Source organism: Colletes latitarsis, chromosome 8, assembly GCF_051014445.1.
Source record: "Colletes latitarsis isolate SP2378_abdomen chromosome 8, iyColLati1, whole genome shotgun sequence".
Taxonomy (NCBI): Eukaryota; Metazoa; Arthropoda; class Insecta; order Hymenoptera; family Colletidae; genus Colletes; species Colletes latitarsis.
The window spans coordinates 19,134,687-19,152,716 of record NC_135141.1 but is presented as its reverse complement, the minus strand read 5'-3'; the positions used below and the strand labels follow the sequence as shown (position 1 = coordinate 19,152,716).

The following is an 18,030-nucleotide window of genomic DNA, read 5'->3' as shown; positions in this document are numbered from 1 at the left end:
GTTGTGATTTGCTGGACACTTTGCACTGCATTTTTTTGAAGTTAAAAAAGTATGTGTTTATAATGCACGTAATAATTGTAATTTATATAGATGTGCGAATCACCGGTTCCCACCTGTGCGCATCTACAGGGTGTCCTAAACGTATATTTGCAAAATAAACAAAATTCTAAACAGATGTCTCAATGACAAAAAAAAAACATTAACCTTGAAATCTCCATAACACTACCATCTAAACGATAATTTGTATGTTTGTACGATGTATGATGTTCATTTTTAAACTGAATATTTATAACCTCAAACATTAGGGATGAACTTTATAAACTTTATAAACGTTATAAACTTCATAAACCTGGATGAACAGGATCAACAACCATCTAAACAATAATTTGTATGTTTGTACGATGTATGATGATCATTTTTAAACTGAATATTTATAACCTCAAACATTAGGGATAAACTTTATAAACATTATAAACTTGATAAACCTGTACACAGGATAAACAGGATCAACAACCACCTAAACAATAATTTGTATGTTTGTACAATGTATGATGTTCATTTTTAAACTGAATATTTATAACCTCAAAGATTAGAGATGAACTTTATAAACGCTATAAACATCATTAACCTGTACACAGGATGAGCAGGATCAACCAAGAACGAAGCGATAATATGTGCAAAAATACATTGAAAATGTAGGAAAGAATGTTTTTGAGAAAATCGATGCTGAAACTGCGCGGTCTATGCGCACGCTTGGCTTTGAAATCTCATAAGGGTTGACCAAAAATGTTTGACCCTGTATAATTCGTTCTCCCTGTGATACGATACATTACAGGACACCCTGTAGATACGAGCAAACCTGTTTCGCAGAGTACTCCTACGCCTACCAATACTTGAATTACTATTGTGTTAGTAGCATCTGGCCGAGCAGCGTGTGCATATAAAATGCCCCACCATATGGTACAAGGATTACCTATATATGTAAAGGAGACGAGCCTACAGCGAATCGACCAATAGGGAAATGAGATACGCGACGTGCCGTCAACCCCACAAGCACGATGAATCTGATCGTTTCTTTTTTTTCCCTAGTCATCGTGGCTACGAAAAATTAACACCGTTACGTATCTGTACTAACAACCTCGTGAAACAGAAAATTTTTTGCATCACCGAAGGTTGAGCAATATAAAACGCAAACAATCAGTCGTATAATCCGAGGTTCGTGTCCCGAAGCGTTGTAATCCAGACGTTTGAAACTCGACGCAAGCAAAACCGATGTCTTATCTAATAATAAACGATAGAATTCGAATTTCAAAATAGACTTTCTAAAAATATCGAATACATTTAGAAACGCCGTTCGAATATGTATTTACATTTTCGTTGTATTTACATATCAATTAGCGTGTACAGATTTATCACTTATTGTTAGATTTAGAGGGCTTCCAGTAGCGATGGGACCGAGTCGTACTTAGATACTATCGACACATTGACGTCAGAAATTGATTTTCTTGTATCAATGGAAGGAGTGTTTACAAACGGTTCAAGACTGAACGAGACATGTGACTGGTATCGATGAGTATCAATTACGTCAAGTTTAATACCTGTTTATAATTCTCATCGGTAATAAAACAAGCGACGGTGTTGCGGCCAATGGCAACTGACCGATAACAAAAATTTCTACTTGTCGCTTCGTAGCTGTCTCATTATTATTTAGGCGGTTGCCCTCACGTTTTCTCCCACTCCTGCATTCTACCAGGAAATCGTATCGTTTACATACTTTCCATATACAATGTCGTTTTTTATGACTCGTATCAAATAAACACGCAGTAATTATATTAAAAAATTTTAATTTAATTGTTCGAATAAAATTTTCTTTGATACACACGAACACAACGAATAACGAATATTAATTATCTACATAAACATTAATTGGAGATTATTCTAATAACGTTTAATTGTAATATTTCATCAGCCACATCGTTGCGTGTTGTGATCTCAATGTACTTGGTGTACGAATTATATCAATAACACAAGGAATATCAACAAGTACATTTTACCAATGTCAACGACTACTTATTTCAATATCTATTTGCTACCTCAACGCGATGTTTGGAAAGTCACCAAGCAGGTATCGATATTAATGAAAATGACATTGAATCGGTCCCACCTCTAGTTCCTAGTCTAATATTCATCACTTAAAATACAGAGAATAGTATGCAGCATATTATACGAGCTGTAGCGAATACTTTCCCTTGGGAAATCGCGCAATAGAACAACCACAAAATTCGAAATACCGTTAGCACCCCATTAACACGTAATGTGAAATGAGAACCGCTTTCGGATTTACTTCTTTCGCGGTATCGTTCAATTTTCCCGCCTACGGTTATATATTTTTCAACGCGTTAACATCGAATTTTCGAACGCTGGGTGACTACTGTCGACCCAAAAATGTGTTGCACGGGCTCAAAACAACCGAAAAGTACGGAAAAATCGTCGTTAAGATCGAAACGAAAAATCAACGAGCACCTCGTAGGTGAGGTTAACTCGTGACGATACGATTGGCAGCACTGGTATTCATCTGAGAGCTTCCGCCAGTAGTCGGTACTCAACCGACTTGAACACTTCACGTCGCCGTGCAAGAAGTGCGGGAGTGAAGTTAACAAAAACTGGGGTTAGTTGAACGGTGTAGCCGAATCGCGCATTCGACAAAGAGGTGCGCGAATCACCGTTAAAAACAAAAATTTTGATTCGAGACCGTGACACTGTGCCAAGATGAGCGGTCTATTGAAGCTGTCGTCTTTACTGGCGAGAAATACCCGTACAACAACGTTGGTAAGCCGTTTTTCATTAAGTTACATAATTTTTATTCCGACAATGATGCACCTTTGCCGTGCAATACTCGGCGTCGATCAATTACGTAAGTTTACTAAACACACTCCCGAGGAATCTCTGCATCGAATTCGCCCGGAAAATTTTCCTCGTGTCTGAGCATTCTGCCGTCTATCACGATCTACTGACGAAAACAGAAACGAAACAGTATCGAAAATATAGTGTACGAGGACCTACGATAACTTAGATGCGTTCAAAGGAAGAACGTTTAGCAGACGATTCTGACGTCGAGTGTCTTTTTTTACCGTACTTCCCTCATTTCATACGCGCCACCCCGTACGGTAGCCGGCTTACACACAGTCACACTTTTCCGTTGTAAAATAATAACGGTGATTTCCGTTATCGTCGCCGAGCAAACAAACGTTTTGTTTTATCACAGTCTAGATGATTGAATTAAAACACGATAGATACACCTATTACCATATTACACTTTGGAAGTTTAACTTTTTCGGCTCTGAATCTAGTCTTTAGATAAAAAGAAAAATATTTGTCGCGTGCCTCGCGTTATACGTGGTTCGATAAATATAATTCAACTAAAATATTAGAAAATTTGAATATAGGTCTGCAAATGATTTTGTTGCTCTGCTGAGTATCCTTGGTACTTGTTAAGAATATACAAAATTTATTGGAAACTCCATTGGAAATTGCCATTATTTTGCTTTATCCTCAAAGTTTTGATCTCTTTTTTCTGGGTTCTTTTCAGAAAAATATTAAAGATTGAATCGATTGCAATATTACGTCCATATATCTCGAACCAATATGTATCTTAAATTTAATCGCGTACGATAAAATAAATGGTGAATCATGTTACAGGACGAGGAAATTTCCTATTGTCCATAATCTAAATGTAGTTAAAACATGTATTATGCTAAAAATACTAGTCAATTAAAACTACAAAATAAATATATGACTTGTAAAAATTACAATACATAATAGTGTTTGACTGTTCATCTAAATACAGGTTAATGTATTTCAGATTATAAGTGAAAGTCTTATCTAACGAATAAGTATAATTTTGTTATACAAAACGTAACATGTGTTGCAATAAAGATATTATTTTAAACGCTCGAAGCTGCAACGTCTCTCTCATAACCCGTTGCAATAGTGCCAAACTATTCATGTTTCTTGACGGATGTCAATAAGTATCATGGAAAACGCTTAAACAGAAATCAATTGCGTGTGACATTTATTATTGTATATTTACAAATAATCTTAAAGTCCACGTACATTGCAATATATAGCAAGCCGAAGAGGTTAATTATAATTGCGGATGGGCCGCCGACACGGGAAGCTTAGCATTAGCGGGAAATTACACTCTTGAAATTACGTTTTCGTTTGTTATGCATTTATTCACCACACTACGTTCAGTTTTAACAATTTTGTTTAAATCCTGCTCTATTAGTACGCGAATACACGATAGAATTATTTTATTAAATAATTTCTGAATCGCGTTCCCGTTAATGTATTTTCAACATCTAACTGTATCTTACGATACACGCAATGTATCAAATGTCTTAATCTATGTTGCGAAAACTTTTTCCTTTTTCTAACAGAATGACAGAAAATGATAAATTACTGCTGAAAATATGAAACATAAAGTATTCTATCGACCATGTATCGTTTCGTTTAGTCTCCATATGGCGAAGTAGGTCAGTGTTTCTCAAACTTCACCTTCCCACGCCCCTCTCCCTCTAGTAAACGAAAATTTTTGGCGGACTCTCTAAAGTAGAAATAAATTATTACTTCTTAAATATAACACAAAACTGTTTTTTTTTTATATATGTTATTTAATAAATATTATATGTATAAAATGTTGTATATGTTGTTTAATAAATAAGAAATCTAATGAAATCAAAATAACGAATTCTTATAAGTCTTCTTGGAATTTATTTACAACTGTATAGTAATAAATTTGTCTATTATGAAATAGTATTAATAAAATGGAAGACTGCTTCTCATAAAGTAAATGCAGAATGTTAAGTGTAATATTGGAAGTTGGTAGTCACAAGTTTAGTTCCATGGTAAGTTTATTTCTATATTTAATTAATAAAACTAACGAAGAAAATGATTTGTACACACAAGTATGTAGTTCAAAACAACATCAAATTTTACTACGACCTCACTGATCATTTCTGGATTGTCAGATCTTGTCATTTACCAAAATTTGGCCAGAAGAAATTCTCGTTGAGTTTCAGTATCACTGTGGTGTCACAAGATAACTTAACAAGGCTATCTCTTGTTGATTGAAGGATAACATTACAGCATCAGAGGTTTCTGAATTAAATGAAAATGTTCTCCAGTTATTGTTTTTCTTTGAACAAGAAAATACTCCACAAATTGAATTTCTAATTCCTAAAAATGTTCCACCATAATATATCTTTTTCGACAGAGAATCCATTTAACTGCTGAAGAAAGTTAATCAGAATTGGAAATCATTGATTCCATTTTGAATAACTGATCATAAATCAATTTGTTTATATAATTGTTTCTATGATATATTTAGCTTTTAATAGAAACTATCTTTTTCAAGCTGATATTCTTAAAATTTTTAATATCAATGAATCAAGTATCATAAATTTAAGCACGCATGTAAAATAAATGCTTTAAATTTCTTTTTCTAAAGTCCTGGTCATAGCTTTTCTCATACTAAATATGAAACTATGTCAGTTTTTTTCCTTCACAACAGAACTAGATACATCAAGGATGCTAGAAACGCATGTTTCATTTCACCAAAGTCTTTTACTCAACATATTTCATGGTTAAATTTATATTTATATAAAATCTGTGATTTTTAAGTGTATATATGTATATTGTGTATAATAAGTACACAAATTTACATAAATTTACACAAAATAAGTACACAAAAGATTTATAAGTAAAGATTAATTTTGTGCTCTAGATAAAAATACTCCTTTAATATCAATAAAATATTATGCATAAATAAATAATATACTTTTTTTTTGCGAGTTTCCGATCCTCCAAACACGTTCATGTTTGAGAAACGCTGTGTTAGATGATACTTTTATCGTGAAATCTTTATTTTCCTCGTGGTACGCGTAATTACTTATTCCTGTGTAATGAAGCTTTCATATGTATGAATAATAAGTTTAGTAAATAATAATTAATTAATGCTAGCTTGTACTTGTTATTGTTATTCAGTAACCCCATACAAAACTTAATTAACCTTGTTCTTTCTACTGAAATTTATTTTGATCAACTAATTGGATTATTTTGCATATTATTAAATTTTAATTATTTTTATTGTAATTACATGAATCGTTATTATATGCTAATTATCGATGTTATCGAAAAATATTGCAAAAAATTACGTATAATTTCTACGAATGTTTAAAGTTTGATTGAAATACTATTTTAACGATTTTATCGCGAAAAATATTTGAAAACAAATATTTGTTAAAAGTTGCGTGTCTTTCGAAAATGACAATTTTTCGAATTGAACAATTTCGGAATGTTGAGATCTAGTAGTCGGACGAATTATACATTAAATCGATTGCGTTTCATAATGGCACAAGACTACTAGCCTTACATATATCAAGTTTGTTTCTAAACCTATTTTGTGTTTTATAAATAGATGATTAATGCAATGTATTAACAATGTTATATGTGTATCATACATGCACAGCATGCATACAGGTTCGGCCCTAGAGTCTTTAGCACCCCGATAAATTTAAATTGGAAAGGTCATTAATAATTTTATTAGTTTCTACTCGATCAATTTGTATGAAAAAATCACACAGATACGATAATCGTATTTTCTTTATTAATTTTTTTTTCCTTTTAGGTAAGAGCAACCAATATATATGTATTATGTTAATCCCGATATTACGTAAATTGTTTTTATTAATATAAGGATAGATTTTAAATTACAACACATCACTTCAAGTGATTAATTTCATTTTCCTACAAAGTATGTTATTCAATCATTACAAGTATTGTTGTCTGGAATTACTATATGTTTCAAACAATTGTAAGTTTAATTTCGTAATCTTTGATTATTACGTAATTATTGTTTCTACCGTTAGGTCCATGAATTATTTTAAGTTGAAATTCTAAAATTATTTCTGAAGAAGGCCATTGTTGAAGTGGAAAAATAATAAATGTTCAGAGCTACTCAACACGAATTATTTCTACTTACTGAGCATTTTATTTCCTAATGTTTATTCCTGTCAAAGCATAAGCAAGAACTTAACAATTTTTTTAATATCTCTTCGTGTTATTTCAGAATAACTTGGGACCACCGGTTATGACAAATCGAAAACTACATTATACACCAGATGGCAAGGCAGCAAAAGTTTCTGATGCTGTTTCTAAACAATATCCAGTGATAGATCACACTTATGATGCGGTTGTGGTTGGGGCTGGGGGAGCAGGATTGCGTGCAGCCTATGGCTTGGTCGCGGAAGGATTCAAAACTGCTGTCATTACTAAATTATTTCCAACAAGATCCCATACTGTTGCTGCACAAGGAGGAATTAATGCTGCATTGGGTAATATGGAAGATGATAACTGGCAATGGCACATGTACGACACTGTTAAGGGATCTGATTGGCTCGGTGATCAAGATGCCATTCATTATATGACTCGTGAAGCCCCAAAGGCAGTCATTGAATTGGAAAATTGTGGCATGCCTTTCAGTCGTACCACAGATGGTAATATTGTTATGAATTAAAATTTTTAAGATGTACTAGAAAATATTGCATGTTTCTGCCCACTTTGTTTTCTCTTTACAAACAGTCTTGAATCGAACTATATTTTTATAACATCTAATGAAATGCGATTTTTACGAAGAATTACGTAAATAAAAAAATACTTAGAGTATGAATTGATTACAAGGCCTAATACATTTATGTAACAAATTGTTTCTTTATTAACTTGTGTCTGACATATTATCGCTTGTTATTGTACCTGAAGTAACCGAAGTAGCTGTATCACTGTCTGAATCAGTAGCGTATTTCTTCTTGTTATTTCGTTTTTGTTCCTGTATTAAAGATATGCTCATTGTACATAGCTTATCGATACAAAGTTTTTATTGTACAAAGTTATCATTGTTTTGAATAAATGAAAAATTAACCTTGCTACTTTTCTTTGGTTTTTTGCTAATTTTGGCCTGCTTCCCTGTGTTTTTATTTTTTTTATTGTCTATGTTTTCGTTCTTTTTATGTTCTGTTCTTGTGTTAGATTTATTTACGTCATCATTCTTTTGTTGGTCTTGTTTTTGGCTCCTAACACTCTTAGCTGCGTTTATGTATGGCTGTTTTTCTTCAGGAGACATTTGTCTCCATCTTTCACCAGCTAATTTAAATATTCTTGAAGTTTTCATATTGGTGAAATCCTGTAAACATTAGATTTTTTTTTGCTGATAGCGGAACGTACGAGTATTTCATTTGTGCGCGAACCTGTCTGAAATCCTGAATGAAATTTATAAAAGCATTGGAATTTATCCATTTCTTAGAACTTTTAGTACTGGTTGGCGATCGAGAACGGGAATGGGAATGTGCCTTTCGATTTTGCTGCGACGATGAACGTGATTTTGAGTTACTTCTAGAAACGTGAATGTAATGGTTTATCATTACTTATTATTACTAGATTAATAATTTCGGTGTAAATGTACTTAAGAGCTTATAAATTGATTTAGTTTTATTTTATTTCGTAAAAATGATAATTAATATTTCTCCTTTACCTCTCCCTGGACTGATCTTTATTTTTTACAAATTTCGATTGCTCATAATTTTTCTCTTGCGATGTATTATCATCCATAGTTAAAATTCACACTTTTTACCGTTTAATATATCTATACTGGCATTTTATACATTGCTACTGCAAAAATTTACCGCAGTATCAAAAACATAAGTTATTGTAAGTTTTAAACTGATATTTGAAAATAACAAATCGTATCTTACAGTTGCCATGCACCTTATACATTGTTGTATATTTACTAATAGTGTGAATGTTGCTCACACGATTGCAAATCTTTTTTCACAGCAATATTTATACAGAGTGTTCGGCCACTTCTGGAAAAAATTTTAATAGGAGATTCCAGAGGCCAAAATAAGACTAAAATCAAGAATACTAATTTGTTGATTGAGGCTTTGTTAAAAAGTTATTAACGTTTAAAGTTCCACCTGTAGAACGGAAATCTGCGAACAGCTGCGTGCGCGTGATAGTGGTTCTCATTCAACATGAGAAACTCTACTTACTGACGTATCGACAGTTTTACAATTTTGTGAATGAGAACCACTATCGCGCGAACACAGCTGTTCTACAGACGGAACTTTAAACGTTAATAACTTTTTAACGATGCCTCGATCAACAAATTGGTATTCTTGATTTTCGTCTTATTTTGCTCCTAGAATCTCCCATTAAAATTTCTCCCAGGGGTGGTCGAACACCTTGTATAATTATAAGAATCATCGAAAATTAATTCTTTCGCTAGAGCAATTTATTCTTTTTATTGCAGGTAAAATTTACCAACGTGCTTTCGGTGGGCAATCGCTAAAGTTTGGAAAAGGTGGACAAGCTCATAGATGTTGCTGTGTAGCCGACAGAACGGGTCATTCTCTGCTTCACACGTTGTATGGTCAATCATTGAGCTACGACTGTAATTATTTCGTAGAATACTTTGCTATGGATTTGCTCATGGAAGATGGAGAGTGTCGAGGTGTGATCGCTCTCTGTCTAGAAGACGGCACGCTTCATCGTTTTCATGCTAAAAATACAGTGTTAGCAACAGGAGGGTATGGACGTGCCTATTTCTCCTGCACATCCGCTCATACGTGTACCGGCGATGGTACAGCAATGGTGTCGAGAGCTAATTTACATAATCAGGACTTGGAATTTGTACAGTTCCATCCGACTGGTACGAAAACATATTTTTCATAACGCGTTGGTTACCATGGTGTACGTATTTACATATTTACAATATTTATCATTTTAGGAATATACGGTGCTGGTTGTCTCATCACCGAAGGTAGCCGCGGTGAAGGAGGCTACCTCGTGAACAGCGAAGGTGAAAGGTTTATGGAACGTTATGCACCGGTCGCGAAGGATCTAGCCTCTAGGGATGTAGTATCTAGGTCTATGACCATTGAAATCCGGGAAGGCAGGTAAGCCTTGAACGTCTGAGGCTTCGTTTTTCGAGATGCAAGCACTAGAATCGTTAACTGTGGAATAAACACTAGAAATTTCGTGGTCTGAACATGCTCTTTAAGCATCAGTCGCCCATACATGGGTAAAGTTTTTTGACATTGCTTCTTGATGTCATCGACTGAATAAATTGAATAAATTATCGACGAGTCACCGGTTTATCGCTCGTGGGAATTTTTTGTAGACACGGGGCAGAGTCGATACCATATATAGGGTGAGTCATCTAACATTTGCACTTTAAATATCTTTGTTGTTTTTAAAGATACTTCTAAACAACTTGTAGATATTAATAAAAGTCTGTCTAGAAGGAAGCTTCGCTCAGGGTACCTTTCTTCATAAAGCAATCGGGTCTGCACTGCATTTTGTGCACATTCACAGTAAACTGTTAACATATCGCACCTTTCTATCATTGAATAAGACATAGCGAAATCGCGTTTGGAAACACACTGATAGTAAATCAATCGCAGTGTAATCGACTAGACGACATTTGAAAACATCCAGTAACATTGAAGGATCTTAGTATGTTTACTACAAGTCTCACTTGCGATAAACGTATTCTGCTTTCATATTTTAAATTTATATCAGTTTCTCCGACCGCGACCTTGAATAATTATAGTCACTGATTCCTAATGAAAGGGACTATCATTGTAGGTGTTTCAAAAAGGGTGATTCTATTTAAAAAAAAATGAAGGTGACCTTGATTTCTTTAAAAAAAAAAAAAAATGACATAGAAACAAAAATATTTTTGGCATCGTGTGAGCCCCATTTGACGTATCTTTAAAAACAACGAAGATATTCGAGGTGCAAATGCTAGATAACTCACCTTGTATAATCTCGCGTGCACGTTACAGGTCGTTAATATATTACCAGAGTGTCTGTTTACATAATCAGTTAGATAAAAGGAAAATTTATTTGCATTGTAACAAAAACTGACATTTTATGAAATTTTATTTCAAACGATTGCAAAGTGACGGAGGTTTCAAATTATTTTCTTCTTCAGAGGTGTTGGACCTGAAAAGGATCATATTTATTTGCAACTTCATCATTTACCGCCCGAACAATTGGCAACAAGATTGCCTGGAATCTCAGAAACTGCAATGATATTCGCTGGAGTCGACGTGACAAGGGAACCGATACCTGTTATACCTACGGTACATTATAACATGGGTACGTTTCTTTTGAAATTACGAGAAAGGAAACAAAATTAACCGTTAAATATTAAAGTACCTTCGTACGAAGAAAATAACCGAACGAACTATTCACTGCTACTCATAATTGAAACGCGTAGGGGGGATACCGACAAATTTCAAGGGACAAGTTCTAACAAGAAAGAACAACAAGGACAAAGTTGTGCCAGGACTGTACGCTTGCGGAGAATCAGCCTGTGCATCCGTCCACGGTGCTAATCGTCTTGGTGCGAATTCATTGTTAGATTTAGTCGTGTTCGGGCGTGCGTGTGCCAAGACAATCGCAGCAGAAAATAAGCCTGGGGAAAATATTGGATCTCTTAGACCTGTAAGTATACAGCTTATAAGTATTATTAATTGTTCGATAATTCCTGTTAACTTTAATGAGACTATATAAAATGTTTGTTGGTTCAACTATCGTCCTTCCACGAGAAGAAGGTACAGCGTGTTTACATCCCCACTCTTGCTGCAGTCCGCTGATTGGCTGTCACCGATCTTCGTCACCGTTTTCGACCAATACCTGTGAGTCAGCGGACTGCAACAGGAGTGGGGATGAAAACACGCTGTGCCTTCTTCTCGTGGAAGAATGGTACAAGTATATTTTTACATAATTTGAAAGTATGCACTATATTGAATAAGATTACTACAAACATAATGTGTCATCTTAATGTCTCAGAATGCAGGGGAAGAAAGTGTGGCGAATTTGGATTGGGTCAGAAATGCAAACGGTAGTATCGCTACCGCGGATTTGAGATTAAGCATGCAGAAAACAATGCAAACGCATGCGGCTGTGTTTAGAATGGCTGAAACATTAGAAGATGGTAAAACTTTGATCAGAAAACTTTGAAAGCAAATTTTGAGGAAATTTTCATTACACTAAAGTGTTTAAAAATTTTGTTAGGATGTAAAAAGATGTCTGCCCTTTACAAGAAATTGAACGATCTTAAAGTGTCGGATAAGTCTTTGATATGGAACTCCGACCTCATAGAAACCCTCGAATTACAAAATTTAATGATCAACGCGATGCAAACGATAACTGCTGCTACAAATAGGAAGGAAAGTCGCGGGGCTCATGCACGCGAAGATTTCAAAGATAGACTCGACGAGTATGATTATAGTAAACCTTTAGAAAACCAACAACCAAAGCCAATGGACCAACACTGGCGAAAACACACACTGACAACGATTGACCTCAGAACAGGAGACGTAAGTAATACCATTCATACTACTATCCAGAGATGACTTGTTGACTAGGCACCTACAAACTAAACGGGGCAAGGGTAAGGAGAGAAGGTCTTCGTGCCGCCTTAATCCCACTAGAGAGGCCCGATATGACATCACGCTGCATAGTAGTAGGCTCTCCATAACTACGAGAGACACATTTTTGTTTTATTCGTGGCTAGTATTTTGAGCGTACGGTTACGTCAATGCCTCTCAGTCCTGTCCTATCCTACTCTGTCCCTATACGTTTCGTTCGCATTCTTTGTCATGCGATGAAATTGTGGTTGTGAGCGATTCAGCCAATAATGACAATACGTGTCAGAGCAGGCGTCGTTATTACGCTACCGCCAATCGGCGTGCCTAGCCAACAAGTCATCTCTGTATAGTACAGTGGTCCTCTGACTTAAAGTCTCGCGGGACGGCCAAGGGGCAAAGGGAGTTGGACCGCCCATTTATCTATCTCGCTTCCTTGCTCTCAATCAGTCCACATGTGTGTGTAACTGCCGCGACGAATAGCGAGCGAGAGGTCAATGTATACAGGGTGTTCGGCCACCTCTGGGAAAAATATTAATGAGAGATTCTAGAGGCCAAAATAAGACGAAAATCAAGAATACTAATTTGTTAATGGAAATTTCGTTACAAAGTTATTAATGTTTAAAGTTCCGCCCGTACTGAATTTTGGAAAATAATTTTTCTAGAACAATTTGAAATTTTTTAATTTTGTCGACAAATTTGTCAACTTACTCCAATTTTTTTCTCGAAACTGGTTAGGAATTCGAGGGTATGTCTATTCATAAAAAATGATTGTAATTGACCCTCTTAGCTAAAACTAATTTTTTTAGAACAATTTAAAATTTTTTTTTTTCGCCGAAAAATTTAGGCACTACCCCCTGTCGACTTTTCTTAAATATTCGTTTTCGATTTTTAATAATTTTGTTTGACACCGTATGGAAAAGTTGTCTAGTACTTTTTTGTAGGTACCCATGGGCTCTATTTCAGAAAATAGTTTCATTCAAATATATTTACTATTGTAGGAGTTATGGCTGTTTGAAAATTAGACAATTTTTATGAAGTTTTTCTCACTTGACGGGGTTTAGGAGCAACGTTTCGAATATTTTTGTAATTTCTACATATTCTCCATTAAAATACGCGTTGTTTGCTTTTTTAAACATTAAAATCGTCCAATCCGTTCAGGAGTTACGACGTTTTAAAGATTCGCATGAAATTTTGGGCTGACATTTCTGGTCAGAAATTATATTTTCGGTAAGGAATTTTTTTCTCGAAAGTGCGTAGGATTTCGGGGGTATGTCTATTGGCCGAAAATGTTTGTAATTAACCTCTGTAACTGAAAATAATTTTTTTAGAACGATTTGAAAAATTTTTTTTTCTGCCAAAAAATTTCAACTCCTATCCGATTTTTTTTCTCGAAAGTGAGTAGGATTTCAGGAATATGTCTATTCATCAAAAATGCTTATAATTGACCCCTGCAACCAAAAATAATTTTTCCAGAACGATTTGAAATTTTTTAATTTAATTCTTAATAACTTTTTAACGAAGCCTCCATCAACAAATTGGTATTCTTGATTTTCGTCTTATTTTGGCCTCTAGAATCCCCCATTAAAATTTTTCCCAGGGTTGGCCGAACACCCTGCATGTGGGAATACCTGTATCCCTTCTACTTCTCCCGCATTTCTTCCGCCGGACTTCAAGTGAGGCAACTACTGTACGTGATAATGCTAGTTCTACGATTTCGATGCGATTTGACGAATTGAAATTACTTTCCAGGTAAAGATTGATTTCAGACCAGTGATAGATAATACGCTAGACAAAACAGAGTGTGCGACGGTACCACCAGCGATTCGTTCCTATTAGATTTTTTCGAAGTAAATATGTATACTTTAGCTTTTACTAGCCATCCGTTAAAATCTTTGCTCATCCGACGTTTTATTAAAATTGGCCGACTCGTGCGACTTTTTATTTCTTTTGTGCACAGAAAAGAATAACCGACGAGGAAAAGTTACCGATCTATCACTACGACGCCAACAACTTATTTATTACGCACGTGAATCACGTCGTGCACCAAAGTTTAATTCTTGTCAATACTTGCACGCATCGCGAGCAAGATTAGTTGTCCTTGTAGGATAATGGTGCTGAGATTATCTTCATTACTTCAACGAAGAGTTTGTTCGATTGCTTAGCGAACCAATGCTACCTTTATGTAAACTAATAGTAAAATACTAGCGTGATTCAGGCAGCAAATCATTTCACGCACAGATCTTTTAAGGAGGAACGTTCTCTCTACCTCTATACTCAATATTTCTGTTCTAGATTCTCCAGTCGAGTAATTTGTTTCGTATATAGTAGCGTTATAAATCAATACGCGCAACCACTAAGAATTATTTAACGGAAGAAGCGTTTTGTACGATCAATTTCGAGCTAGTACTCCCTAAAAGGTTGTGCAGCAAGAGTATGCCACTTTCATTGCGGCTTAATACTTAACGTTAACAGGCCAATATGGAAACAGCCTTAAAAGCAATAACCAGACTGAATATTTTGTATTGAAAGCTTTTCAGTATTTAAATGTGTCGATAAAATTTATCTTTCTGTTTTTTTTTTCTTTTGTATTATTATGGAATAAGAGCTGTTTGCGCTAGTTCGAAGTTTCAGTACTTATTTCAGGATTCAGTGTCGTCTTTTTGTACTTTCGCTGGTAATAAACCTGTTTCTACGTTGCCTGTTAAAATTGTGTACGAATAATTTACCATGTATTGCCTAATATGTGCAAGTGAATAGTCTTGAGAGCGGAAGTACACGCACGGAATCGTGTACTTTGGAACAATTTAAAACCGAATGGACATGCTGGAACAGCATGATAAAAATGTACATAAGATTGTCAATAAAAAGAACATTCGTATAACCTTTTATTCACGAAAATTATTTTTTTTTGCAAAATATTTCGAGGCGCGTAAAAATCTTTCTATGGTGTACACAGGGGGGTATGTTAATTGTATATACGCATATATTATTTCATTAATATTTTTATTATAAACAACACGTTAAATTTCTGGCGAATATCATTTATTAAACCCATAATTTTTATGTTCTGGTCATAAATAAGAATTTTACGGATTAAATAAAAATTGCTACCAAAGATATTTTCTAAAGCATTAAATTAAAGCTCGTCGCCTGAGCTAATACTTCAGAAAATGTTACAAGTTACAGTTTAATTTACATGAGCATGAATTTGATGAACATGTCCTTGCATACGAAACATTATACGACCAAAGAATACAGATATGTTCAAATGAATCGTGCTCGAATGTACAATTGTTTATGAAAATTAATGCGCACACGTCTGATTCTCGCGTTAAGAAGGAAGTAGTACAAATTCGAGAAATTATTGGCACCAACATAAATGCTTGCTTTTAAAATAATTTTCCTTGCGCGGGAAGCTACCGTAAATAATGATTTTGGCTAGAACTGAGCAGAAACGCATTAGACGGGAAAAGACGGTACACGGCGATTTCATGTGCACTTCAGTTCATTTCTAAGGATGAATTTAAAATCGTGTTTACATTAGTAAAATCGACACGATCGATTAAAAACCGTAATTTTTTTTTTATCGCAATTGTATTATTAATAACTCGTAAAAAGAAGTTTAATTTTACATTCACTAGCTTCTACTTTAATTGATATTATTCCCCAGTTCTGCTTCTTAGGCTAATTTCGTGTCTCTTGGCACTTAGCACCAACTTTTTGAAATGCAATCGTAGACAAAGACGCACCTTGTCGAATAATTTTCACGAATGTTTCACATCGTTTGTATATTTTGATTTATACATTTGTACAAAGTTTCTTATTTGCAACTGAATTTGAATATTTTAGGTAAATGGTTTTCTTTTTCATCGTAATCTCGGTACGTCTTGTTTCTCTACGAAAAACATTTTTTCTTTCTTTTTTTTTTACAAATTTCACCTATTATCAGTCTAATACTCGATTGCATTGGATACATATTCTCGAAAGATACATTTCTCTCGGATTTTAAAGTAAAAATTTAGCTCCTAATTTTGATTCAATTGTTATGTACATTGTATCAACAATTATATACGCCATTTTGAATTCTTGTTTTTGAAATCCATGTTCGTACAAGTGGGAGAACAGTTGTTTCGAATTTCAATTTTGCATCAAATTTACCTAACGAAACAGACTCGTTTCTTTTCTTTTTAATCGCGTAAAATATTACTTAAAACTCGAACGTTAAACTTTACACTTCCTCGAGACCGAATTTATATAACTAAAAAAGGTCTAAAATGTAATTTCTCATTACAAGCTAAACATGAAAGAGATCCGTGTCACGGATCCACAAAACTCGACGACATATATTTCTGAAGCTATATTACTTTTCACGCTCTGCATCTCAACCATTTCGTGCAAGTATTTCTCAGTTACTTTTGTCAAAATTTCATAGCGATTCGTGGCGACAAAAGCTACAGCGCCACCTGTAATGTAACCCAGACCGTTCGGATTAAAAGATTGTAAGAAGGAAAGTTTCAGACGATTTTATCTGGATAACCATTAAACTAGCGTCAACAAAAACGTGACTACAACAAAATTTTCTTTTTCCCAAAACTGCATGCAGTTCTAAAAAAATTTATCCACACCAGGACATTTTAAATGCAAAATCAGTTTTTTTTTGCCAATTGTACCGAATACTTTTCTCCGAGAATCGCTACATAGAAATCAGATCGCGTGAGTAAAATGTGCTCTGCCAGAGATTTGTACGCTCCGAACGAAATATAACTCGAGATTTACAACGCGCGGGAACACTGTAACGCGTCGGTATCGACGTTCCACGAATACCAAGAAGCAATCGCCAACACCCATTGTAATTCACGCGGTAGGCTAAGATATGCTCTAACCAAGGAGAGCAGCGTTCGCGATGAAAACACGGCGGTGGTCGTCTCAGCCTCTTGAAAAAGATTCTACCAATCGAGCGTTCGCGGCGGTGCATCGTCGAAAGAGGGAGCCACGGTAGAAGAACGAATTCATTGCGGGTTGGTTTTCGTCCATATCCATTTCTCTCCTCCTCAGGAACATAATGTTGTATCAGCTATGCAATCAGAATCCACATTCACACGTTTCCGACTCGCACGATGGTGGTGGGGTGACACTATATGGATGGTGATGGATTAAGTCTTGTGCTGAGTGACGGTACTCGACGTCTCTCTATGCATTTGTCCGTCGAGCACCGTTCACGAGGTGGCTCGTAATTTTTCCAACGCTGGCACCAGCGACTCCTCGAGGGAAGGACCGCAACTGAGCCCGCATTCGCCGATCCATCTTGCTTTACCACTGGCGTGAGACTGCAACAAAAAAACGAAAAAATCTTTTAATTTACACGCACAAGATATACTTATTCAAGAGTACGACAAAAGAGACTATTCGAGTTAACAAATTCGCTGCTAGACCGAACCTGTGAAATTTTGAAACAACGTAACCTAAAATTTGTTTTAGAATTAACCTCATTTTAGGGGGCCCAGAAACGGCGACGGTTCTGCCGCAAGAATAATAT

General features: G+C 35.2%; 3 protein-coding genes across 4 annotated transcripts in view; 1 reads left to right on the top strand and 2 right to left on the bottom strand.

Annotated features, from left to right (window-relative positions):
* The first annotated feature begins 2,572 nt into the window (after positions 1–2,572).
* Sdha (succinate dehydrogenase, subunit A (flavoprotein)) lies at positions 2,573–15,382 on the top strand. The gene is made up of 9 exons (XM_076770885.1): positions 2,573–2,829; positions 7,130–7,556; positions 9,365–9,763; positions 9,842–10,010; positions 11,051–11,217; positions 11,339–11,565; positions 11,914–12,058; positions 12,139–12,443; positions 14,244–15,382. Exons 1-9 carry the CDS (start codon positions 2,770–2,772, stop codon positions 14,328–14,330), a joined length of 1,986 nt encoding a protein of 661 aa, XP_076627000.1. The 5' UTR covers positions 2,573–2,769; the 3' UTR covers positions 14,331–15,382.
* On the bottom strand, positions 7,775–8,477 carry LOC143344493 (uncharacterized). The gene is made up of 3 exons (XM_076770606.1): positions 8,304–8,477; positions 7,979–8,239; positions 7,775–7,885 (listed from the first exon to the last, which is right to left on the bottom strand). Exons 1-3 carry the CDS (start codon positions 8,475–8,477, stop codon positions 7,775–7,777), a joined length of 546 nt encoding a protein of 181 aa, XP_076626721.1.
* Positions 15,152–18,030, bottom strand: part of Pino (protein pinocchio) — a 116,960-nt gene continuing 114,081 nt past the window's right edge. For both annotated transcript variants that reach the window (XM_076770919.1, XM_076770921.1), the window contains one exon: positions 15,152–17,821. In XM_076770919.1, coding sequence (XP_076627034.1) covers positions 17,711–17,821 — 111 coding nt within the window. In that variant the 3' untranslated portion in view covers positions 15,152–17,710. The remainder of the gene's footprint in view (positions 17,822–18,030) is intronic.